General features: G+C 42.4%; 2 protein-coding genes and 1 pseudogene across 3 annotated transcripts in view; 2 read left to right on the top strand and 1 right to left on the bottom strand.

The window, feature by feature from the left end:
- LIPH (lipase H) overlaps window positions 1–15257 on the bottom strand; it is a 47293-nt gene extending 32036 nt beyond the window's left edge. The window contains exon 1 of the mRNA XM_021692448.1: window positions 15115–15257. Coding sequence (XP_021548123.1) covers window positions 15115–15163 — 49 coding nt within the window. The 5' untranslated portion in view covers window positions 15164–15257. The remainder of the gene's footprint in view (window positions 1–15114) is intronic.
- A 7873-nt stretch (window positions 15258–23130) lies between these two features.
- On the top strand, window positions 23131–24448 carry LOC110582572 (annotated as a pseudogene).
- A 1306-nt stretch (window positions 24449–25754) lies between these two features.
- Window positions 25755–26301, top strand: part of SENP2 (SUMO specific peptidase 2) — a 33490-nt gene continuing 32943 nt past the window's right edge. For both annotated transcript variants that reach the window (XM_021692735.1, XM_021692734.1), the window contains exon 1: window positions 25755–26045. In XM_021692735.1, coding sequence (XP_021548410.1) covers window positions 25945–26045 — 101 coding nt within the window. In that variant the 5' untranslated portion in view covers window positions 25755–25944. The remainder of the gene's footprint in view (window positions 26046–26301) is intronic.

The raw sequence follows: 26301 nt of genomic DNA, 5'->3' as shown, positions 1-26301 counted from the left end.
CTATGTTATGACCAACTCTCCTACATCCTATTTGGCTGAGAGAGAAGAGCCAAGTTGGAGGTAAGTGAAGCAACCATCAGTCCCTAGGTGCAAGCTGGAGATCGTCCTTTAGGACATTCAGGAGAGGGGGCAAAGTCCTACGGACGACCATTCTTTGTGCGAGGGAACAGAAGGGGAAGACTATTGACTTGCAACTGGTCAACAGGAGACTAGACGGCCTTGGGAAACACCTGTTCTATCTTCCTCCGCTAGAAATTTAAGAACCATTTGCCCTTTGCCTTTATTCTCAGTGAATCTACCCAGGAATAACTCTTCCCTCATTCTGAGCCTCGGAACAGACTTCATCCTGGCATCTCTACCCTTTCTCAATAACCTGGGTCCATTCAAGGGTCCCTGGATGGCCCAGTTGTTTAAGCATCTGACTCTTGGTTTTGCTCAGGTTGTGATCTCAGGGTTGTGAGATCAAGCCCTGTGTCAGGCTGTGTGCTCAGCACAGAGTCCGCTTGGGACTCTCTCTCCCTCTCCCTCTGCCCCCGCCCTCTGTGCTTGCTCTCTTTCTCAAATAAATAGATAAATCTTTTTTAAAAAAAGAACCTGGGTCCATTCATGTATGCTTTTATTTGAAACTTCTTGCAAAGGCTGTGGTACTCAGCCATGAATGAAGTTCCAAATAGAATGAACAGAAGAAGCTCAAACAGAAGGTTAAAAATTGGGGTTTTTGAAATTCCTCACCCTAGAGAAAACTGGTTAAAAATTGAGCCCCATACTCACATATTCCTCCGTTTGCTCTAGCGTGTACAGTGAGGCGTGCTCACAACTGCCTGTCCTCCCCTCTCCCCCAGCTTTATTGAGATATAATTGACAACACTGTGTAGGTTTAAGGTAGAGCATGATGATTTAATATATGTGTATATCGTAAAATGATCTCCACAATAAGGTTAACACACCCATCATCTCACATAGTTACACGTTTTTGTGTGTGTGGCGAGAACATTTAAGATCTACTCTCCTAGCAAATTTCAAGGATACGGTACAGTATAATTAACTATAGTCACTATGTTGTGCATTAAATGGCAGACCTTACTCATCTATGTAACCATTTTCCCCATCTCTTGACCTTTTCCATTTTTCTCTTCCTGTAGATTGCATGCTCCTGGAGAACGTGGACTCTGAAACTTGTCTGGTGTTTGTAGAGCAAGACCCAGAGCAAATAATTGACTGTTTAATTAGTCATTTTACTGAAGAGGAAGTGTCACGAGGTAGGGCTGAGCCTCTTGGTCTTAGCCACCAGTAAAACTGGGCTTTGTTCCTGGTTGTGCAACTGACTCACCGGGCAACCTGGGGAAATTATGTCATCTTTCACTTACCTACCTGCCCGAGAGAGGAATGCTGTGGAGATTAATTAGGAATGAGGCCATATTGGGGAAGGTAGAGATCCCCTTCCAAAGGAGGGGACTATTTAATTGCTAGGTCTGTTCATTTTGAGCCATATTAGGCCAGTGTGTCAAAAGTCACACATCTGGGTCGTTGGAAGGCTCAGACTAGAGTCATGAAGTTTGGGCCAGACCTATTTTCAGCACATGTGCCACTTTCTATGTCTACGGAATGGCTCAACCAACCTCTTTGACTTGCTGAGTCTTTACTAGACCCCTTACAATGGACAGTTACTGAAAGGCAAGAAGGGCAGAACAAGCGGATTTTTATTTACTTTTTTAAAGTAGGCTCCATGCTCAGCGTAGAGCCCAAGGTGGGGCTTGAACTCCCAAGCCTGAGATCAGGACCTGAGTGGAGATCAAGAGTTGAACGATTAACTGACTGAGCCACCTAGGCGCCCCCAGAACAGGTGGATTTTTATTTTTCATTTGCTAGAACCAGTCTGACTTATCTATTTTTAATGTCTTTTTTTTTTAAAGATTTTATTTATTTATTTGACAGAGAGACACAGTGAGAGAGGGAACACAAGCAGGGGGAGTGGGAGAGAGAGAAGCAGACCCCCCGCTGAGCAGGGAGCCCGATGTGGGGCTCAATCCCAGGACCCTGGGATCATGACCTGAGCCGAAGGCAGACGCTTAACGACTGAGCCACCCAGGTGCCCCTTTAATGTCTTATTTTTATAACTGCATTGGGCTCTGGAGAAGCCCATTGTTAAGTACTGAATGAAAAATGAATTTCCTTGTTCCTCTCTCTCAGTACAAAATACTGTAACAGCTTTATATGTATTCTCTCTCATCCTCAGAGGAAATGTGCAATTCATCCATAAGTCTACCCTCCCTTAGGTTCTGGATCAGGTGGCATTTTAGTGTGTGAGTCAGGCATTAATGAAATAAAACACACAAATAAGTATGAAACTGCAACCTTGATATATGCCATGTAAAGGAGACATTGTATAAAATAAGAATTTAAATAGGGAGTTTCCCCTGGGAATCAAGAATCTTCTTCTCTTACATCAGCTTGAAATCATGTATCTAAATGCTAAGAATGGAAGATCCCTTTAGCAAAGTATAACATTACACTGAGGGACAAATTCAAGTTCCCAAACTATTAAGTTTTGATTTCATCCATTTTTACTTGTATTACCTAGACTTAATGTTTCAGGTATTATACCCTTTTTCATTTTAACGTGTTTTCTTTGCTTGAATCCCATCAAACGATTATAACTAGGCTTTCTTTTTGTTAGCATTTACCTAGCATGATTTTATCCTTTTTACCCTTTGAATCCCTCTGTTTTAAGGGGTCTTTCATATAGCGTCTAGCTGGGTTTTATTTTACGGCCCAATCTGAGAGCAGGTGAGTTCGCGTTTATTGGCATAAGAGATATAATTGGTGCGGAGGCCACAGACGTGCCTCCCTCAGATCTGCCTTCAAGAGAACCTGCCACGGGGAGTATGGTGAAGTCACCTGCGTCTCCAGCCACTCCGCAGTGTTCACACGAACCCGTGGCTCCCCGCCCGCCCCCCCCCCCACCAGGCTGCTCCCAGCTGGTGACCTAGCACGGCGGGGTGTTTGAGCCAGACCAGGCTGGCTCGTCCTGCCTCACGGGGGACTCCCAGAACAGGCCACTTTGGCTCAGGGATACCCCATCAGCGCGGCTGAAACAGTCTCACAACCGGACCGCAGCGCTCCCTACGCAACCTTTCCTTGCCTCCTTTCCCGGATGTCAGATGTGCCTGACGATGTGCAGGCTCTCTCGGCCGGCCACCACCTCCTTTCTCCTTCCTGCGCAGTTCCTTGGGTAGATCTCTTGCGTGTCCCGTCCCATGCTGGTGTCTGCTTCTGGGAGGACCCGAGCTGACCCACTTGGACCTAATACTCGATTTATCCACCAAGGTGAACCCCTGGCAAGGATTCTTGGGCGTCTGGAAGGTGCATTTCTGACTGCCGTGGAGCACATTTCTAACTTCTGCCATGCTTCCTACTGCTTTCCTTTGCCAGAACAGTTCTTTCCCCTCTCGGCTCTAGTCCTTGCTTTAGTAACTTGAGACAGTATCAAACGATCCTCCCTTATAAATGATGAGGGCATCAGCACACCCAGTACTTCTCCTCCCTGACCCAATGTCTATCTCCTGATTTTCGTTAGTTACAAAATTATTTTTAGTACACCTAGTGATTCCTTTTTTAGTTTAAAAAATAAACAATATTTAAGCCTCTATGTACTGATGCATCAACAGAAACAGAGAGTTTCTGTTGTATTTATTGTATCTGTTCTAACACACATTGTCTTTCATACCCTCCCTGACCCCTCCTTCAGAACATACACACACACTCACACAAATGTACCCTTTTTGTTCCTATTGTCAAAATACAGTCAATCCCCATTATTTGTGGATTTCGTATTTATGAATTCACCTACTCACTAAAATTTATTTGTAAACCCCCCAAATCAATACTTGGGGTGCTTTTGCTGTCATCCATGGACATGTGCAGAATGACAAAAAGATTGGGTTGCCCCACATGCCCACTCTCAAATAAGGTCAAACATGGTGACACTCTGCCTTCTTGTTTCAGCTTCCATAACCAATGTCCTTTTCCCAGTCTATTTACTGCCAAGTGTTTTGCTTCTTGTACTTTTTCTTGGTGATTTCACCCTTTTATGTGGTCCCCAAGCACAATCCTGAAGTGCTGTGAAGTACCTTACAGAGAAAATGTGTATCTCAGATAAGCTTCACTCAGGCATGAGTTATAGTGCTGTTGGCCATGAGTTCAGTGTTATGAGTAAACAATATATATTAAATAAAATGTCTTTATTTTTAAATTTTTTTAAAGATTTATTTATTTATTTATTTTAAAGAGCAAGAGTGCAGGGGGCAGGGGACTCTCAAGCAGACTCCCTGCTGAGTGTGGAGCCCAATGTGGGGCTCAATCTCACCACCCTGAGATCATGACCTGAGCCAAAATCAAGAGTCAGACGCTCAACTGACGGAGCCACCCAGGCACCCTAAATAAAGTGTCTTTAAACAGAAACATACATAAAATAAGATTATGTATTGATTGGTCAGCAAAAATGTTGTAACCAAAGGCTTGCAGGAACCTAACCCTGTATTGCCCCAAGGAGCAATGGTTCAGTCTTTGCTAATTCAGTGTTTGCCGGTCCTTTATGGCACATTAACTACCATGAATAACGAGAATGGGCTGTATATAAAAATTATCTTCTGGAACCGTAGTTCTCATTATTTCCCCGGTTATGTAGTTTTAGTGCTATAATGTATACAATCATTGCTCCCAGTGAATCCTTTTCCTAGGCTTCTGCATTCACCCCTGGGTGAGAGCTCTTGCTGTCTTTTCAAGAAGGGCTAATGGATAATACAGCTCCTAAGTTCATTCATATCCATAAAGAATTCCTAGGCCTAAATGATGACCTGGCTTCAAACAATATTCTTGCCCCCAGGATTTATAGGTATTATTCTACTTTCTTCTTCTATTGAATCCCATTCTAGAGAACTTTGACCCTTCTATGCTACTTGCTTTTTTCCTACCACACACCTGAAGCATTCTTTTCTTGTTCTGAAATAACTTTCCCTCCGGTGTCCATGCTCCAAAATAACTGATCTGTTTATTGTTATATACCCAGTGCCAACAACAGAGCCTGGCTTAGAGCTGACATCAATAAGTGTTTCGTGAATAAGCAAGTATCACATTATTCAGCCATTCAGAATGATCCATCTGGATGCCACAAGTGGTATATGATATAATGATATAATGTTTATGAAATAAATGGAGTATGAAATGGCACATGCATTATGACTAAATTGTGTAAAAATATGTCTGTGGGTAATGAGGCCTGCAAAATAATGTGCAAACAAAAATGGGTTCTGCATTCCATTTCTGATGTTCTCTGCTTAAAACTACCTGAGGCTATTCATTCTTCTCCCCTCAGAATTAATAACATTTTAAAAGAAAATATTAAATTTATCTCCGTTTGGACCATGTTACAAGTTAGTTTAAGCTCCTTGAGGGCAAGTGTTGTCTTGTTTTTTGTCCAGTATTATGCCCCAGCACATAGAGCTGGACCGTGTCTTGTTGGACCCCAAATTCTCAGGCAATTTGGAGGGCAGGCCGGCAATTTGGAGGCAAGGACTAGATACCTGTGAATAGCAAATCTGTTAAATTGCTTCACCCTCATAAATATAGTTCTCTATATTTATATTTAATTTCTAGTTTATATTTCTAAAATAATTAACTACTTGTACGCCTTCAGAAAGCAAACCTCTTTCTGCTTATTGTGTTGTTTTGTTACAAAGTCAAATTTACTTGGAAGTAGTATTAACAGAGCCTTTAACCAAGTAACCACAGAACATGTTAAACTGGATTCTAAAGCTTAACCTCTTCTATTATTAGAGTTTATTTGAAGCAGAAAAACATGGTCTTTCCTCTTCAGTCTACTTTGAAATTCAATTACTCTGAAATGCCAGTTAGTGTTAACGAACGATTGGAAAATTACAACTGAATGGGTGATGTCTCCCATCCAATGAGGAATTCAGACTCCGATGGAGAACAGGCTGAGATGAGAGCAGAGTAGAGTAAGATGTCAAAGAAATCTGGATAGAACATTTTCAGAGATAACATAGTTGTCCCCGAGGTATTTTGTTCTGGTCTAACGCATGGTCACCCATGGGCCAAGTATGGCCATGACCATTTATGTATTATCTATGGCTGCTTTCCTGTTATAAGGCCGAGTTGAGCAGTTGTAAAATGACCAATGGCCCACAAAGCTGAAAATATTTATTATCTGGCTCTTGACAGAAAAAGTTTGCCAACCTCGGTCTAATGTCCTAAACAAAATACAACATGATTTTGGAGCACGGATTTCAGAGTCAGGTCAACTCCATTGCCTCCTAGCTACGTGATCCTTGGTAATTAATTACCTAACCTCTCTGGGCCTCAGTTTCACATGTGTAAAATGATCATGGTCATGCCAATCTGTCAGGCAGTGCTCTGCAGAGCCATATAGAGCCTGAGGCAAGAGGAAAAAAACAACAACAAACAGCAACTACATATTTACTTACCAAAGTATCCTCCCAGATTTTGAACCAAGTGGGGAAAAGTTGATAAAAGCTCGATAGTCAAAAACCATGACCACAGATATAGCCCTTTGCTATTCAGTCTGTTCAGACACCACTGTCAATGCTCATAAAACAAATCACCTAGCAAGGAAATGAAGATGGCATGGACCCAGGGACAGCGGGCTGACTGGAAATGACTTCTCCTATATATATAATAACACAGAGTTGTAAAACAAATAATAGTCTGTCTTTACGTAAAATTTAGATTATTTTTTCTTTTTCTTTTTTTTGATGTAGTGTTCTATGATTCACTGTTTGCGTATAACAAAAAGATTTATTTATCTATTTGAGAGAGAGAGAGAGCGCGTGCACGTAAGTGGGGGGAAGGGCAGAGGGAAAGAAAGAATCCCAAGCAGAATCCCTGCTGATTGTGGAGCCTGATGCAGGCCTCAAACTCACAACCCTGAGATCATGACCTGAGCCAAAACCAAGAATCAGACGCTTACCCTACGGAGCCACCCAGGTGCCCCTGATATTTTTTTCATCACTGACTTATTTGCATTGATTTTCATTTTCAAAGATATCACTTACCTATCAAAATATCAAATATCAAAATATCATTTTATGCCTAAAAATGTCACTTATGCCTATCATTTATTATGTACTGTGAGAATGCATTATTAATGATATACATATTATTTGCAGGAAAATATTACTTAAACATTAAAATATCATTTACATACTGCATTAAAATATCATGAAAAATATTTTCTTTTTTAAAAGATTTTATTTATTTGACAGAGAGAGAGGCAGGGAGAGAGGGAACACAAGCAGGGGGAGTGGGAGAGGGAGAAGCAGGCTTCCCGCTGAGCAGGGAGCCCGATGCGGGGCTTGATCCCAGGACCCTGGGATCATGACCTGAGCCGGAGGCAGATGGCTGAGCCACTCAGGCCCCCCATGAAAACTATTTTTATTGCATTAAAATCATAAATGTAATTTATCTTGATTATTGAGTTATGGTCTCCCTTACCCCCTTAAATTTTGCACCTGGTCAGTGCTTCACTGACCTTACCCTAATCCCAGCTCTGCTATCAGGATTGTGGTGATAATTAGAGATAATGTGTATGAAGTATCTAAAGTACTAGGTGGTGCATAGTAAATGCTAAAAAATTAGTAATTGTTGATATGTGGATGATGAGTTGGGTTAATATTTGTAGAGGCCAAGGGCAGTCCACTCTAACATGGACTACTTGACATGAAGATTATTTTGAATTAAAAAGCAATCAAAACCCAGTGGATTCATGAAAAGCCTTTACCTCCCCCTCAACAGCCTAAAAAGAATTTAGATAGAGGACCAGCTCCAGGAGGAGAGCTATCACCATAAATAACTACACTGTTATGAATTAGGTGTGGTAGACAGAGAGGAACCTAGTAAGGCCTCTTTGATCAAAGTCTCTATGTCCCATTGTTTCTGAGTGGCCCAGCAAACACATTTACCAATGTGTTACTTAATTCTTTTTCATTTTCCTGTGAATTTATTCCTTCCCTTTGAAGTCCCAGACCTCTACCTACTTCTCCTTTATTCAGAATGACATATATATCTCATTTTGCCTGACTGTCCTTTGGAATTTCCATGTCTGTGTGGATTCCCCATAGGTACTAAATTAAATTTGATTTTCTGATGTTAATCTGTCTCATGCTCATTTGATTCCTGGTCTGGCTTGAAGGGGACAGGAAATTCGTGCGCCCTGACGAAGTACTGATCTCATAGGGTTGTTATGAAGGTCAAGTAAAATAAGTAAATTGCTTAGCATGGGATCTGATATAAAGCAAGTGCTCAATAAATACTAGCTACTTTCCTTCCATCACTTTGGAAGGATTTTGGAAGGAAAAGGGAAGCATATTAGCCAGTATACAGGGGGAGAGTGCTTCTCCCTGGCCAGAGAACTGGGTTTGGTTCTGGCGCTGTCATTAACCAGTAAAACAAATAACCTCTTTGGGCCATCCTTGTCCTCATATTGACAGATTGGTTCCTCATTCCTTAGAGATTTAGCTAATCTCTTGCATTCCTTTTGGACACAAAATTCTAAGATCTGCCCAAGCTAGCTGATTTGAAAGGACGTGAGGCACCTAATTTAGGAAAATAAATTTCCAGGGCAGTCTTACTAACCAAAGACAACCCAAATCTAAAAAAATTAATATAGCAAGAAATTAAAATTTCTTTTAATTTTAATTAAAAGATCTGAAAATAACCATACATTACTCTTGGAATCTTAAAATGTCGACCAGGGGCACCTGGCTGGCTCCATTGGTAGAGCATGAAAATTTTGGTCTCAGGGTTGTGAGTTCGAGCCCCCACGTTGGGTGCAGAGATTACTTAAAAATAAAATCTTTAAAATAATAAACAAACAAATAAAATAAAATAAAATGTTGACCAACTAGGTGTTTTGTCACCTTTATGTTAAGCAGGAATTTTTGGCTAATTAAATACCCTTTGGTTAACAAACATGCTTCCGTATGCTATAATAAGGATGACTCTTGAAAGCATTATGATAAATGAAGAAGCTAGTCACAAAAGACCATAAATCATATTACTCCATTCATATGAAATGTCCAGAGTAGGGGAATCTATAGAAACAGAAAGTAGATCAGTGGTTGCTAAGGGCTGGGGGAAGGAGGTAGTTGGGGAAATAGGGTACAGTAGCTAAAGGGTGCCAGGTTCCTTTCTGAGGTCATGAAAATGTTCTAAAATTGACTGGTGATTGTTGCACATATCTGTGAATATACTAAAAACCACTGAGTAACAGTTTAAAGGGGAGAATTGTATGTATGAATTATATTGCAATACAACTGTTTTAGGAAATGGTTCCTATAATTTCAAACTCTCATGGAAAGACCAGAGTGAAAAGATGAAAAGTCTTTTGGGGGTAAATGGGCAGAAGTTTCACTTTTTCTGTCAACATCAAAAGAAGCCCCCAGTTTTCCATTTTTTCTTACCCCTTGAGGACTGAGTGATGGACCTCTGAATAAAGCCCCCACTTCAGTTAGTCTGTTGTGGGGAGGGTTTGTACCTATTCCTGCAAAAATAAACTACTCTTATTCTCAGGCTTAGGAACTACTTAACAGCTGTTAGCTTGTTTTATCTTTGCCAGAGAAAACTGTGCTGGGGTGCCTGGGTGGCTCAGTTGGTTGAGCGGCTGCCTTCGGCTCAGGTCATGATCCTGGAGTCCCTGGATCGAGTCCCGCATCAGGCTCCCTGCTCGGCGGGGAGTCTGCTTCCCCTCCGACCCTCCCCCCTTTCATGCTCTCTCTCTCTCAGTCTCTCTCTCTCAAATAAATAAATAAAATCTTAGAAAAAAAAAAAAAAAAAAAGAAAACTGTGCTGGATAGACAAAATGCCCTCTTGATTGCAAGGACACCTCCAATCTTTTAACCACTGGCTATATTTACTTAGGATACAACAGAGAAAACAGATAGACCTCTGTTTCCCTAGATTGACATGTTTCAGCTGAGTCCCAGCTGGAGAGAAAAGCGTGATTCCCTCAGACTGATCACTGACCACCCCACTCCCTTTCTGATGAGACTTCCAAGGGATACTTTTGCTTTATTGTCACAAGACCTACAGCCCTGAAGCGAAACAAAGCCGCCCAAGCGGTCTTGGGGGCACACACAGTTCTAGCCTTTTAGCTTCTACGTGCTTTGGGAACTGATTTCATTTCCCACATTTCTGACTGGGGGAAAGCTTCTACAAAAAGAGGCTCCTCGGGCGCCTGGGTGGCTCAGTCGTTAAGCGTCTGCCTTCGGCTCAGGTCATGATCCCAGGGTCCTGGGATCGAGCCCCGCATCGGGCTCCCTGCTCGGCGGGAGGTCTGCTTCTCCCTCTCCCACTCCCCCTGCTTGTGTTCCCTCTCTCGCTGTGTCTCTCTCTGTCAAATAAATAAATAAAATCTTTAAAAAAAAAAAAAAGAGGCTCCTCATTCATATCCAAAGAGGTGTCAGTGAAAAGAGAAGATAGAATTATGGACAGAAATAACCCACTGATAAAGCAATTGTGAGTGAGGGCAGCGGGAGAGAAAGTTCTGAGATTCTCTGAGAATCAGTAAGTACAGGTAGGTTCATATTCAGTCTCTCAATGTGGCTGAGTCAACTGATTAAAAACGAAAGTATCAGTTTCTCTTAGACTTATGGTTGGTGAAGTGTAGTCCACTAGCAAGCCCAAGTGACAGGGTTTAATTTAATCTTGATGCATGGTATTCAGTCAGGAAGTAAAACAAGGATGGCCCTGACTCACACTTCTTTTATTTCAAGTTTTGGGTTTTAAGGTGTGTCAAGCTATCGTTTCTCCCACCCCCAAACATGACACAGGTGTTAATAACTTCTTTAGAAGAGAGGTCCCACGGACAGGTATGCCGACTTGATGTTTCCCGAAAGTATTTAGTGATACCAAGATTAAGGGCTACATTGTCAAGGATTACACATTCTGGGCTACGGATACTAGTCAGTGTCTGAGACACAGCTCACCACGTGTTAGTTGGTGAAGTCAGGATGTTTCCTGTAACCCACACTAGAGCACATTTTTATGCTTGCGTGAAAACACTGTTCTGAAGTAATTTCCAAAAGTCCCAGAAATAAAAATCCCTTTAGGCCAGAAACTGCTGTGGAGAAAACAAACAAACAAACAAACAAACAAACAAAGAATATGAGCTGGACTCCTATTTTTTTTTAAAGATTTTATTTATTTGACAGAGAGAGACACAGCGAGAGAAGGAACACAAGCAGAGGGAGAGGGAGAGAGAGAAGCAGGCTTCCCGCGGAGCAGGGAGCCCGATGTGGAACTTGATCCCAGGACCTTGGGACCATGACCTGAGCCAAAAGCAGATGCTTAATGACTAAGCTACCCAGGCACCCGGACTCCTATTTTTAAAAAGAGGTAGAAGGGGGAAGTGACATTTTCCTACTATGAAATTCTATTAAATTTTTTAAATCTGGAAAGTAACTCAGTTCACATATTTTTTAATGCAGAGGAACCACACTGAATTTGGCATTAGAAATCTGTTCTGAACCAGATGGTGAAGGGTAGGGGTCAAGGGCAGGCTGCCCCCAAATAGGCCACTTTGGCATGAAGATTATTTTGAATTAAAAGCAATCAGTGGGGCACCTGGGTGGGTCAGTGGGGTAAGCATCTGACTCTTGATTTCAGCTCAGGTCATGATCTCAGGGTTGTGAGATTGAGCCCCACATCAGGCTCCACACTGGGCATGGAGCCTGCTTAAGATTCTCTCTCTCTACATCTCCCTGTGCGTCTCCCCAACCATCTCACTCTCTTATAAATAAATAAATACATAAATAAATAAATGGCAATCAAAACCCAGGAGATTCAAGAAAAGCTCTTTACCTCGCCCTCAACAGCCGAAAAAGAATTTAGATAGAGGACCAGCTCCAGGAGGAGAGCTATCACCATAGATAACTACACTGTTATGAATTAGGTGTGGTAGACAGAGAGGAACCTAGTAAGGCCTCTTTGATCAAAGTCTCTATGTCCCATTGTTTCTGAGTGGCCCAGCAAACACATTTACCAAACACTTAATTCTTTTTCATTTTCCTGTGAATTCATTCCTTCCCTTTGAAGTCCCAGACCTCTACCTACTTCTCCTTAATTCAGAATGACATATATACCTCATTTTGCCTGACTGTCCCTTGGAATTTCCGTGGACTCCCCATAGGTACTAAATTAAATTTGATTTTCTACTGTTAATCTGTCTTATGTCATTTTGATTCTTTTTTTTTTTTTTAAGATTTTATTTATTTATTTGAGAGAGGGGGGGGAGGGTCAGAGGGAGAAACAGACTCCCTGCCGAGCAGGGAGCCCGATGCGGGACTCGATCCAGGGACTCCAGGACCTGAGCCGAAGGCAGCCGCCCAACCAACTGAGCCACCCAGGCGCCCCTGTCATTTTGATTCTTGATCTAGCCTGAAGCACCTTGAAGGGGACAGGACATTCTTGCTCGCAGACTGAAACATTCCCAGTTGGCTAGGGCCAAACCTGGTGGAGTATCTCATTTCTTTTTTAAAACCCCAACAAATACAGGCAAGAAGCATATGGGCAAGAAGCATATGCCATCCTGGTTGGACATTTCTGCTTTTAACCACGAGCATAACTTCTAGGATACAACTGAGAAAACAAATGAGATACTATATTTCCTCATTCTCATCTCTTAATCATGTGCATAAATATGCACATTCATACTCTACCACCTCTCACCTTTGTCTCCCTGTCAGAGAAGGGTAAGTCTGTCACACACACACACACACACCACGGAGTTATAAATTATCTCGGGAGGCCTTCAAATATTCGAGGAAATAATTCTCTGTTTTGGGCACTAAGCTACTTTCTCTAGGCAAATATCTATGTAGTTTTACACAGGTTTCCATAAGCCAAAGTATTGATAGAAGAGTAACTTTAAAATATATTTATGACCACAGCCTTAATTTAGAACAATAGTTATCAGCATTTGTTCTTTGGATCACCTCCAGCTGCAAAAACCAGAGGTTTTGTTAGAAATGCCGATTCCAGGATCTCACCCCAGATCCATTGAGTTTGTATCTTTGGGGATGGTCTGCATTTTAAACAAGTCTCTAGGTGATTCTAGTGCACACTAGAGCTTGCTAGCCATTGCTTTGTTCACTGGTAAAATTATGGCAAACATTCCCATCATGATTTCACAAAGGTTAGAACAGAACAAAGATCTCCAATAGTGAATGACCGGTATCCTCTGCATTTCCGAATCACATCTTAATACTTGTTGGTTTTTGGACAGCAAGCCAAAGAAGGGAAAAGCAGAAAGTCATTGTATTTATGATTAATAATTTCTACTATCAGATGCATTTTATTCAATACCCTCTCCCATGGAAGTTGCAAGATACTGAGAAGTCTAAATATAGCTTACAGCTATAATTAGTTTTTTCCTTCTAGGTACAGAAGTTTGTTGTGGTGTGTCTCTGCTTAGATTCTGTAATTCAGCAGTCAGTCTTCTAGAATCATTTAAAATAAGACTTTACTGATGAGGTAATGTTAAGTAAAAAGGCAGGTCACCAAAAAATTAAGTTCCAACTTTGTATACAGAGATATACAATGCGAGACTGGAAGAAAAGTACCCACAAATCAGCATCAGGTTTTTGTGTCAGGATTAACCCCACTCTCCTAAAACTATCTCTAAATTTATGTTCATTTTTTAAATTTAAAAATTATAATTAACACACACTTTAAAATGTTGACTTCTCAGTGAAAAATACTATCATTAGTATAATTGTAACTTACTGTTAAATCAACTTCAAAAGCACAAATTAAGAAAAATTTATTTATATAAGCCTGAAATCCTAGTACAACTATTTTAACTTTTCCATTTCCTTTCTAAACCTTATTTACAGGCATGGACACATGATTTTAACACAGTTGTAATCTTAGTTTATCTACAAATTTGAATTCTGTTTTGTCTACTTGACATTTTATAAACATGTTTGCACAATTCTACGTAGCTTCAGAATTATTCTAAAGGCTGCATTTTTCAAAAAGTTTGTTATGTTGGACTTTATCCATTCCTGTACGTAGAAACATTTCTGCTGAATCTAGTTTCAAGTTATTGTAAGTAACATGGTTAGAATCATCTTCTTATGAGTTTTTTTCCCTTTTAAAAGTTATTTCCTTAGAATAAATTCTCAGCAGTGGTTTTACTAGTTCAAAGGGCATGAACATTTTTATGGATACTATACGTAACATATTTCCCTTAAGAAAATTGTACCGATTTTTATTACCATAAACTATGGTAAAATTTCACAAGACTAAACTATCATTATAAAAAAGAACTGGATTCCTAAGAAGGCTGAGTTTCTTTTAAAAAAAAAGCATTTCATTTTATTTTTGTTACCCTGCTATGTACATTACTGATTTATTTATTTTTATTTATTTATTTATTCATTCATTCATTCATTCACTCACTTAGTAGTCTCTACACTCAATGTGGGGCTCAAGCTCATGACCCTGAGATCAAGAGTTGAATGCTCTTTTGACTGAGCCAGCCAGGTGACCCTGTACCTTACTGTTTTAATTTATATTCATTATGATTAATAATTTTTAAGTTATCAATATGCCAAGCACCATTCCAAGAGGTTTACATAAAGTCATGTTTTCCTAAAAGATAACTGAAATAAACTGTCAATGTATGAAAGCTTATAAAAACCTATCCTCTATATATTAGATATTATAATAAAATAAAACTTAAAATCTCCAGAAAATAAATGATCTTATTTCATAGAGGTGGAAAGGCACAGAAAACTTAACTATGAAAGAAAATAACTTTTAGATTTCTCAGCACATTTATTTTTTGTACATCAGAAGAACAAGTTAATTGAAAGGAACAATAATCTCTTTTATTACTGAGAAAAAATTTTTTTCAGGATTAGAAAGTTCATTTAACACATATCTTATTTCCTTAAAAGTGATAAAATAAAACTTAAAAAAGTCCATTGAAGGAACTGGGCTAATGAAATGCAAAGTGACAATACTACTAATAATGTTTTTTAAATAATTAAGAAAACCATTCAATAAATGACTTACCTGATTTGACCAAGCACATCAAACTGATGAAGAAGTATAATCTCAGCATATGGAAACTGGAGAGTGTATCACATTCACAACAAGACTGGTTTCCTGGGCAGAGCCTTAGAGTTTCACTGAGGGCTTTGCTCAGAGAGCACTCAGATAACTAATTCAGAGGTGTGGCGACAACAGGAAGTTCCCGAGGGACTGCAGGCAGGTCCCAACCCTTTCAGGATATTTGACTCCTCCTCTTTTCAACGGAAGGTTGGGACATTTCTGCCTGACACAATTTTATGCATATCTTTTTAAAATTTTTATGCATATCTTAATATCATAATGTGTATTTGCAGAATGACGAGTTCAAAATAGTTTCATTCTTTGTGGGCGGTTTATTAGTCGTTTGGCGTGGTATGTTGAAATCGAGTGTGATTTGAGATATTTGCCTCCTTGTTCTTGTGAATGAAACAAATGCAATGAGTATTCTGTTGGCCTGTGAACACAAAACTACTTTTTATGTTAATTCACACACTCATGCCTCATACGGCAGTCTTTAGACTTTGCTAAGAACATTTCATTAAGCCTAATCATATACCTGTATTTGTCCAAATATACTTCAGATTAAAGGAAATTTTTATGGCATTATACATATTTTTATTTCTTCCTATCCAGAGTACTTATCTCTCCCTCTCCCTCTCCTCCTCCTTTTTAAAAGAAAAGTAAATGCAAAAGCTTTAAAAAGAGAGCTATGTCAGAATCCATCCACCTCAGTATTGTAAGTAACTTAACTTGTGCTCCCACAGCTATAAGATACTTAATTCCCTCTGGTGGAAAGTGCTAATAGTATTTACTCAGGCTGGTGAGAGTTTGATGAGCTGAAACATAAATTTATAAATAAAGACACGAACAACTTAAGACAGAGCATCAGGGCAAAAGCCACTAGTCGTTCAGCATTGTCTACCTGAAATAGGCATTTATGAAGCAACAGCATCTTTCATGTAAGTTTATCAATTCTCCGGGTCTGTACTCCATTCGAATAGCAAGGCATTCCTTGCAGGAAGTAGATTCCAGCAACGCTTCCCAAAGAGTCAGTACATCAGATTTACCCTCGGGGGCTTTTCAAAGTGTTGTGTGTAGATTCTGTGTCATCCCTCAGACCTGATGAATGCCAGGACTCCCTAGCAGCAGTTCACATCCCACGTCTTCCTCGCTAGTTGTGTGGCTTTAAGCAAAACATTTCCGTGGGGCGCCTGGGTGGCTCAGTCGGTTAAGTGTCTGCCTTCGGCTAGGTCATGATCCCAGGGTCCTGGGATGGAGTCCCGGGGCAGGCTCCCTGCTCGGCAAGGAACCTGCTTCTCCCCTGCCTGCCATTCCAACCCTGCTTGTGCTTGCTCCCTCTCTCTTTCTCTCTGTCAAATAAATAAGTAAAATCTTAAAAAATTTCTATTCTCGAACTCTTACTTTTCTCAACTGTAAAATGAAGAAAACAAAACCACCTATCTCACAGGGTTGTTTTCTGGATTAAATGAACTATTATAAGTAAAGTTCTTAGCACTGTGCCTGCTATCAAGGTAAGCTCACTGAGCACTTGGTAACTATATTACCTACGTGGCTACACAGTCCACACCTTTCCCTCCTGTCAGGAGGCAGGCTGAACCAGGCTGAGAAGAGGGATCAGGTGGATTTTAGGAATGGAGAGCACCTGACAGCAGTGATGTTTCAGGTGAACGACTTCAGTCAGTTCTATAGTCTATTTTTGTCTTTTGTCTCCTGCTAGAGAAATAAATTAAGGATACATAAACAGGGAAAAACAAATAGGTGACCTGCTAGCTTTTTTATTTTTCCATTTGCTGTAAGCTTTGCTGATTTGAAGCAACTACCCTCCAGAACAAATGGAGAATTGTTCTACATTCTCTTAGGAACTGGTTATGGAATGCATTGCTCACTGTTGGATCACTGTGCTTGTCTGTTAAATATTTGTTGAGCTCCTATCAGTTTTTGTACCATGCCAAGCCTTTATCTAGACAGAGCCAATGTACATTTTCCTGGAAACGAGCCAATTATAGGAATAAGAATCATTTCCCTTGGGAGGTCTCTTTGTGTTCATGTTAATGATTTTCCTGCTGGTAGGCACAGAAGGTCCCCTATAACTTCCTAGCTGTGTGCTTTTTTCTACTTCCAGCATTGGAAACAGCACAAGAATCAATGGGAGAACCCATCCTCTCAAAGAAAGAGAATTAGTAAGAAATATCAAATTTGAAAAAAAATAAATATCAAATATGAAAAAACATAAAGCACTCCAAAGAATGGGGGAGAGGAAAGGAGGGGAGAACTGCAGAACAGGTGCACAGGGAATCTTTGAGAGATGAATTAGTTCTGTCTCTCGCTTGTGGGCTGGTCGTGGCAATCTACACAGCTGATAAGACTGCACAGGACTACACGCACACACAAATAAGTGCATATGAAACTGGTAAAATCTAAATTTGACCTGTAGATTGTACCAATATCAATTTTCTGCATTCTAGTTATGTAAGATGTTACAATTGGGGAAACTGGGTGAGGATACATGACACATCCCTGTACTATTTTTGCAGCTTCCTGTGAACCTATAATTATTTCAAAATAAAAGTTTTTAAAAATTCCAAAAGATGGGCCAACTCATAACTATTTGAGTGTTAACATTTAGTCCAAGGTATTCTGAGGAAAACCATTTCTTCATTTCTCATCAGCTGGTCAAGAGTGAATAATGGTCAATTTTCTCAATACGATGACCCTGATAAATAATCACAATTCAAGAATAACACAATTTGGGGCGCCTGGGTGGCTCAGTCGTTAAGCGTCTGCCTTCGGCTCAGGTCATGATCCCAGGGTCCTGGGATCGAGCCCCGCATCGGGCTCCCTGCTCCGCAGGAAGCCTGCTTCTCCCTCTCCCACTCCCGCTGCTTGTGTTCCCTCTCTCGCTGTGTCTCTCTCTGTCAAATAAATAAATAAAATCTTAAAAAAAAAAAAAAGAATAACACAATTTGCCCCATTTCCAACTTAGTATTATGCACTGGCTTTTTTTTTTTTTTTTTAACCTAGAAATCACTTGCTACAGAGAGCAGAATAGAAAGGGGCAGGCAAGCTTCCAAATGTGTGGACAGGAAAAACAGGTATAGAAGTGTACTGGAACTGAGGGGAGGTGGTTTTATAGCTCTCATTGGCCTCAACAGTCAGGAAAGGTGACCTATGTCCTCTCTCACCCTAGTCTAGGGCTCTGAGCTGCTATATGACTCACTATAATGCCTTCTCATCTGCATCAGTGACCCCACAATCTCTCACTAGCTGTATACGTTTGGAAAAATAAGTCTGTTTCCTTGATTCATTTTCTACAAGGAGATCAGGGCAACTTTCCCCTCATCTGTATATTTGTTTAATTTCTTCATTCGTTTATTGAACATTTCTCAAGCTTCCGTTTAAAAAAATAATAAAGAAAAATGGGGCATGGCTCCTTCTCTCAAGAAGACAGGCATATTAATAATAACAATATTAATATAGAGCTATGGATACATACTCCATAGAACTGAGGAGGAAACAGTAAGATGCTAGAATTGCACAGGGAAGAGCCAAGGGAAAAGGCTCACACAGGAGGTCCTTTCTGAGATGGGTTCTAAAGACTAGGTAGGAGTTCATGAGATGAAGAAGGTGGAGGAAAGGCAGTCCAGGCAGAGACAACAAAATTGGAGTCCTAAAAGAAGTATGGATTGCCAATTTGGATGTATGCATAGGGAAATGATAAAGTAACTTGAAGACAGGCTATGAAGAACTTTGTATGCCATGCTTAGGACATTGGGTTTTATCTTCAAGGCAGTGAGAACCTAAGTTTTCTTCTTGTTCACTTGTTTATATGTTAATATATTACTATTATGTCATAATACAAATAAATATAAGAAATAATATATGCCATAACAATATATAACAAATGTAAGAAACAATATAAATATATAGAGAATAATACATTTAGGTTAGCTTATTAACATTATTATGTGAATAATTTTTTGGTAGTCTATTACAAAACAAGAAGGAAAACACCTGCGTACTACTTTTCTTTTCTGGCCTAAGAAGTATTTTTCATGGAATAGAGCTACTTTGCTTTAGAAACCATGACTTCCTTACAAACAATGTATCAAACAAAATAAATGCAAGTCCAGTGCTTTCAAGTAACTGCTTCTTTGCAAAGTGCTGCTCAGAGCCTTTCAAGGATAAAGGGCTCTAGCAAGGCCTGTATGCACATTGGCAAGACAGAGGCAAAATGCTTTTATTAATTAAAAATTCATTAAAGGGGCGCCTGGGTGACTCAGTCAGTTAAGTGTCTGCCTTGGGCTCAGGTCATGATCCCAGGGTCCCGGGATGGAGCCACGCGTTGGGCTCCCTGCTCAGCGGGGAGTCTGCTTCTCCCTCTCCCTGCTGCTCCCCCTGCTTGAGTTTTCTCTCTCTCCCTCTGTCTCTCTTTCTCAAATAAATAAATAAAATCTTTAAAAAAAAATTAAAGTTCATTTAAAAAATTTTTAAAATTAGGGGTAATGTCCAGTATTTAATGTCCATTGGTACCATGTAGTTTAGATTTATTTGGATTTTAAACTGCTGTTTTAAAATATTATTATTAGGGGCACCTGAGTGGCTCAGTCGTTAAGCGTCTGCCTTCGGCTCAGGTCATGATCCCAGGGTCCTGGGATCAAGCCCCACATCGGGCTCCCTGCTCCATGGGAAGCGTGCTTCTCCCTCTCCCACTCCCCCTGCTTGTGTTTCCTCTCTCACTATGTCTCTCTCTGTCAAATAAATAAATAAAATCTTTTAAAAAATTAAATAAAATATTATTATTAGAACCAGATTTCAGTTTTTATTTTTAACTGGCTTTCCAAGGATTGATCACAAGAATCTTGCACCTTCATTAGACAGTTATACACACAGAGCAGGCCCACAGGGTTGTCTGGGTGAGAAGCAACTCTGGAAAAATCCACCCCTGTAATTTGGAAGGTGTACCCTTGTGACATCTGCCTTGGGTCCTCATTTGGAACCATCATGAACCATTTGAGGGATTCATGCTAACTCAGCAGGGTCTTTCTTGCCTAGAGTCATCCTCCCCTTCTGGCTGGGAAACTGGGAGCAGTTTCAGGTCCTCCCAGAGATTCCTTTCTTTTTGAGGTTCTCCTTAGGGCCCTCCAAACTAAGTATCAGGGTTGCTCCATAGTTGAAGTCAGATTACTCCAAACAAACATCTGGAATTTGATGAAAATCAACCCAACTACTTTTAGTGATTTAGTAACAGAAAACCGCAAATTTAATTTATAAATTTATTTTCCTTGATAAATAAGAACAACAATATAAATTTGCCTTCCTTAACAACAACCACAAAGACAACAAAATAACAACAACAAAAGACAACAAAAGAGAGATCACCCTGCAAATAGACACAAGAGGGACAGAGCACAAGAAGAGGTGGCTTTGCAAAGGCCTGAGAAATGATCAGGGTCTGAATGACAGTAGTTCTGATGGGTTTGGAGAGGGGAAAGAGCAGATCTGTGGAAAATGTAGGAAAATGCAGGATGCAGAAGTGACAAGTAAATTGGCTTATTAGATAACTAAAGAAAAGGGAAGAGAAACATTAGGCACTCGGCCATGCTCGGCACTGAAGTCGGTCCATCACATACATAAGCACATTTCATTGGTCCACAGATCTGAGAAGCCGGTTTGATTACCTCTATTTTACAGATTAGGAAAGAGGCTCAGGTAGGGGCAGGTGCTACTTCTCCACGAAGCAGGCCAAGCCTGTGAGCAACTTTTGTAATAAAATCTAGGACAAGGAACTCTACTTGCTTTTGGATAATAAGGCCAGATTAGATTGAATAAGATCAAAGTCACATTATTAGGAGGATATGTTTTTCTTGATACCAGAGTTGGTCCCCGTCAGGAAATTAATCTTCAGGGTGGTGAATTATGTTGGGTATTAGGCACATTAGGCCCAAACCAACAATATCTCACATTTGGGCTCCTACTCACTTCCATCAAACAGCCCAGAACTCTGGCAGGGGTCAGCAAAACCAAAACTAACAAGAAATCTTTTAACACTCTGAGTGCTGGTAAAGGGAAAATGTGCAAGACTGAACAATGAATTGGAGGGCTGGCTGGGTCTTCATTGTTCTGTGGACCGGAGGTAGGTTTTGAGGAAAATTAGGGATGGGGCTTGGAAAGGCTTGGAGAGGATCTCAGCAGGAAGGAAAGGAGGAAGAGGAAGAGGATCTTTTCAGAAAACTGGGCAACCGTTGAGGATCCCCTAATGAAAACTTATACAATGAGGAGGTGCCCCTCCAGCAGTACAAGGGTGCAAGTTACCCAAACCAAGGAAGAAACCTCAATGTCTTTGTTCCTCCATATGGCTTTGGGTTTTTTTGTTTGTTTGTTTGTTTTAAAGATTTTATTTATTTGACAGAGAGAGAGAGAGATAGCGAGAGCAGGAACACAAGCAGGGGGGGGCGGGAGAGGGAGAAGCAGGCCTCCCGCTGAGCGGGGAGCCCGACGTGGGGCTCGATCCCAGGACCCTGGGATCATGACCTGAGCCGAAGGCAGACGCTTAACCGACTGAGCCACCCAGGTGCCCCTGTTTTGTTTTGTTTTGTTTTGTTTTGTTTTTGTTTTTCTCTAGCCCTCTGGTGAAGAGCTCTCAGGTCCAGGAATGGCTGCCGCAGTGGTGGGGATAATCACACTCCTTGACCAGTGGACAGGCATTGGCCTATGCCTCTACGGTGGACGACAGGGCAGCGGGGGCACCAACTGGCAAAACCCCAGGCAGGAGAAACTTGTAAGGCTGAGTCTCCTTCCTTTCTTCCTTTCAGAGGGCAACCAGAAACATTAGAGGACAAAAAGGGGATGTATGTGTGTGGAGGTGGGGGGTGGGGCGGTGGGTGGGGGTGGTGGCTAGCAATCGCTTGACTCGGGAGTTACTGTTTGCTGTTGAGGCTCAGGGATTTGGACTGAGGCAATTCCAAAGCCCTCCACTTTTCATGGAGGGTGAGTAACATTTCATTTTGTGTATGTGCAGGTGCTACTGATGAGGCAGGAAAAAAAAATGTGGTGTTGTACTAGAGTGGCCTGAGACTTGTTGCCAATATTTCTTAAATCTTGGTGGCCAAAACCTGGGATAAGTTGCTATTCTAAAGCAGTTTGCAGTTTTCTCATTTAATGTTTTGAACAAAGACTGCTCTCTTGGTTTGGAAAATCCCTTCCCAATCAATACTTGAGGGTTCTTCTTGGTTTGGTGAAGGCAATGACCAATTCTTATAGTGGAATGGACAGTTGGGATACAGCCAAAGTGCTCTGCATAATAATGCCAGTGGTAGACTTTTTAAATGTTAATTGAGGGGGGAGGTGCCTGGGTGGCTTAAGCAGTTAAACGTCTGCTTCCGGCTCAGGTCATGATCCTAGGTCCTGGGATCAGGCCTCACATCAGGGCTCCCTGCTCAGCGGGGAGCCTACTTCTCCCTCTCCCTCTGCCTGCCGCTCCCCCTGCTTGTACTCTCTCTCTCTCTGTCAAATAAATAAATAAAGTCTTAAAAAAAAAAAAAAGTTAATTGGAAGTCTAGCCTCAAACAGGTTGGGGTAGAGGTGGAAGAGAAATTCTCTGCTATTGGTGCCTTGTCAAAGATGTTGAGGACAGTGGAGAGATGACTTTGCAGGAAGGAAAGTCCTTCTGGGAGGCAATGAGCAATAGACTACGGATGCAGTCCTTTTTTTTTTTTTTTAAGATTTTATTTATTTATTTGACAGAGAGAGACACAGCGAGAGAGGGAATGCAAGCAGGGGGAGTGGGAGAGGGAGAAGCAGGCTTCCCGCCGAACAGGGAGCCCAATGCCCTGCTGAGCCACCCAGGTGCCCCAGATGCAGTCCTTTTAATAGCCACTTCTAAAGCAACTGCTCTTTGCTTTCCGCACTACTAGGGGAGGGGTCCACACAGCGGCATTGTTCTACATTCCCACCATAACTTAAAGGGAAACTTTTACAATGTCTGGAGCTCTTGATGTCCTGCAAATGAAGGAGGAAGGTGTCTTCAAATTCCTTGCAGCAGGAATCCACTTAGGTGGCACCAACCTTGACTTCCAAATGGAACAGTCCATCTACAAAAGAAAAAGTAATGGCATCTACATCATAAATCTGAAGAGAACCTGGGAGAAGCTTCTGCGGGCAGCTTCTGCCATTGTTGCCATGGAAAACCCCCACTTAAAAAAAAAAGTCCTATCATCCAGGAATACTGGCCAGCGAGCTGTGCTGAAGTTTGCTGGGGCTACTGGAGCCACTCCTATGGCTGGCTGTTTCACTCCCAGAAACTTCAAGAACCAGATCCAGGCAGGCTTCTGGGAGCCAAGACTTTTGGTGGTTCCTGATCCCAGGGCTGATCACCAGCCTCTCACAGAGGCGTCTTACGTTAACCTGCCTACCATTGCTCGTGTAGCATAGACTCTCCTCTGCGCTATGTGGACATCACCATCCCTTGCAACAAGGGAGCTCACTCAGCGGGTCTGATGCGGTGGATGCCAGCCCGGGAAGTTCTGTGCATCTGCGGCACCAGTTCCCATGAACACCCATGGGAGGTTACGCTGATCTTTACAGAGATCCTGAAGAGTTTGCAAGGGAAGAGCAGGCTGCTGCTGAAAAGGCTGTGACCTGGGAGGAATGTCAGGGTGAATGCGATGTGGTTTTGGAATATAGGTGAGGTTTGGTGGGGTGGGGTCCGGAGCCGATGACCAAGAAAGAATTCTTGAGATGTCTTTGGTGCAAAACGGTGGTTTTATTAAAGAACGGGGTCTGAACCTGTGGGCAGAAAGAGCTGCTGCCCTGGAGGTTTGAGGAGTGGTGATTATATACTTGGGAGTTGGGGGACGTCAGGTAAAGGGAGGTTTCAAAAGAACTTTCATATGCTAAAGAGGACTGACCTACAAGATACTGGAGGCCTTGCCATTGTCTAATTAAGGTTGTTTTCCCCTCTAGCAAAGTATTAACATTAAGATAGTTGGGAGATTCCTGGAAGAATGTCACTCATGTCCCACCCGGGAGTGGGGGTGGGGGAGGGAGGTTGCAGATCTTTATGCTTTGTCTTCAGCTTGCCTTCTGCTCCCTTATCAAATGGACTGCTCCAGCTCCTGAGTTCAGTGCTACTCAATCTGAAGTCAAAGACTGGCCTGAAGGCATGCAGGTGCCCTTGGTGCCTATTCAGCAGTTTCCTACTGAAGACTGGAGCACTCAGCCTGCCACCGAACACTAGTCTGCAGGTCCTACTGCTCAGGCCCCTGAATGGGTAGGAACAACCACTGAATGGTCTTAAGCTGCTCTTCCACAAAGGCAAACAAAGTGGAATAAGGTTGATGGAAATTAAACAGTTTCTCAAGAAAAAAAATCTTTTGGTCTTTGCAATTCTATTCTCAAACTTTGAATAATAGTCTGGTGTTAGCTGTATTTGGAGAATGAAGGGAGGGGCCCACATCCAACTTGGGATTTGCTTCCAGAGTGGTGATAGGCACAGGTGGGTAGCTGGTGGTTCTGGAGCTCTAGGTGGTGACTTGCACCAGAATTCCAGAACACTTTATTGAGCAAAGACGAGGCTGTCATGGGGAGTGCCTGTGTTAAAGTTCAAGCAAGCCTGGAAGTCTGGCATTAACTGAATTATAAAAAGGGTCAAGTGGCAGTCAGGGATGGATTTGTGGGGCATGAAAGGAAGGATTCTAGGACTGTTTGGAAGAGGGGCCTGGATATTCTGTCACTAAAGAGGGTGGGACTTTTTCCTCTTACTGATAATTAACCAGAAGTGTGACGTCTAGATAACAGAGGGAGAGTTAATCAGCACTCCTTGCCAGCCGGGGGAGGTGGGGGGGAAGACCAGTAGGTACTAGTAGGACTCAGGTACCACTCTCCCTTAAGGAAAGCCCTCTTTGAGTTCTGCCCTTCTCTATCCCTCCCCAAGGGGTGGTTTTCCTTTCTCTGGCTCCTACTGCATTTTGCACATAATTATCTTGTAATTTGTAATCATGTCTCTCCCAGTAGACTCACATCAAGGGCCAGGGACTGGCGCTGGTTCTCAGATCCTGGTTCCAATCCAGCTACACCACTAGTTAGCTTTGTGACTCTAGGCAAATTACTTAATCGCTCTATGTTTGATTTCCTTATTTATTAAAAATGGGCACAAGACTCCTCCCCATCGCCTGGGGGTGCTGGGAGAAATGCAGGTGACAATGTGTGTAAAGTACTGGACAGAAGGTATATGCAAACTAAAGGGCAGTTAGTAGGGTAAACATTTGTTAACTGATGTGAACTACCTTTATTTTGTGCCCTCAACAAACATTTACTGACCAACTACTGTATTTCAGGCCTCCGGAGCGCTCCCTCCCTCCGGGGTGGAGAAGCCTCACGTGTGGCCTGAGGGCCTTGTCCCGCGGGCCGTCTCGCGACTGGCTCCGCCGCAGGGAAAACCCCGCCCACATCCCTTCCGATCTCGTCAGCGATTGGACTGGAACCGTCCCGTACTCATTCCGGTTGCTAGGTTCGGGAGGAGAAGGTGGGGGCGAAGCTGCGCGTGCGCAGATTGAGGACGAAGATGCTTTCCGGTCGGGCGGGAGGAGGTGACGTCAGGAGTGGTGGTGCGGTTGGGCGGGGGGGCCTCCTATAACCCTCAGGACGTTTTATCTGTGGGCCCTCCGATAGCGTCACAAGTCGGCGACTGAGCCTTGGCGGTGGTGGCCGAGGCGGCGAAGGCGGCAGCGGCGGCGACAGCTCTGGGGTTTGCGTCTCGGGGTGTGTCGGCCGCCGCTGCTGCTTGGGCCTGGTATGTACAAATGGCTGGTTAGGATTCTCGGCACCATTTTCCGTTTCTGTGACCGGCCGGTGCCCCCTACCCGGGCCCTCCTGAAGAGGCGGCGCTCGAACAGGTGAGAGGAGAGGGGGCCGAGCGCCAGCCTGGCTGTACCTCCTCCCCTACCCGGGGCTCGGCGGGGAGAGCGCTGATCCAGCCAGGCAGGCCCTGCTCGGCCGAAACAGCTGGCCGGGCCAAGGCGGTGGAGGTGCGAGTCGCGGGTGTCCTGGTGACGTAATCGCTCCTTCCACGCTGTGCGGATGCGCTCCTGATGATGGAACGAGCTAGTTGTCTTTGGAGTGGCCCGCGATGGTTAGGATCTTTCATGTTCT

The sequence above is a fragment of the Neomonachus schauinslandi genome, chromosome 1 (genome assembly GCF_002201575.2).
Source record: "Neomonachus schauinslandi chromosome 1, ASM220157v2, whole genome shotgun sequence".
In the NCBI taxonomy this organism is placed as follows: Eukaryota; Metazoa; Chordata; class Mammalia; order Carnivora; family Phocidae; genus Neomonachus; species Neomonachus schauinslandi.
The sequence above is the reverse complement of the archived record's forward strand: the minus strand, read 5'-3'. Positions and strand labels throughout refer to the sequence as shown.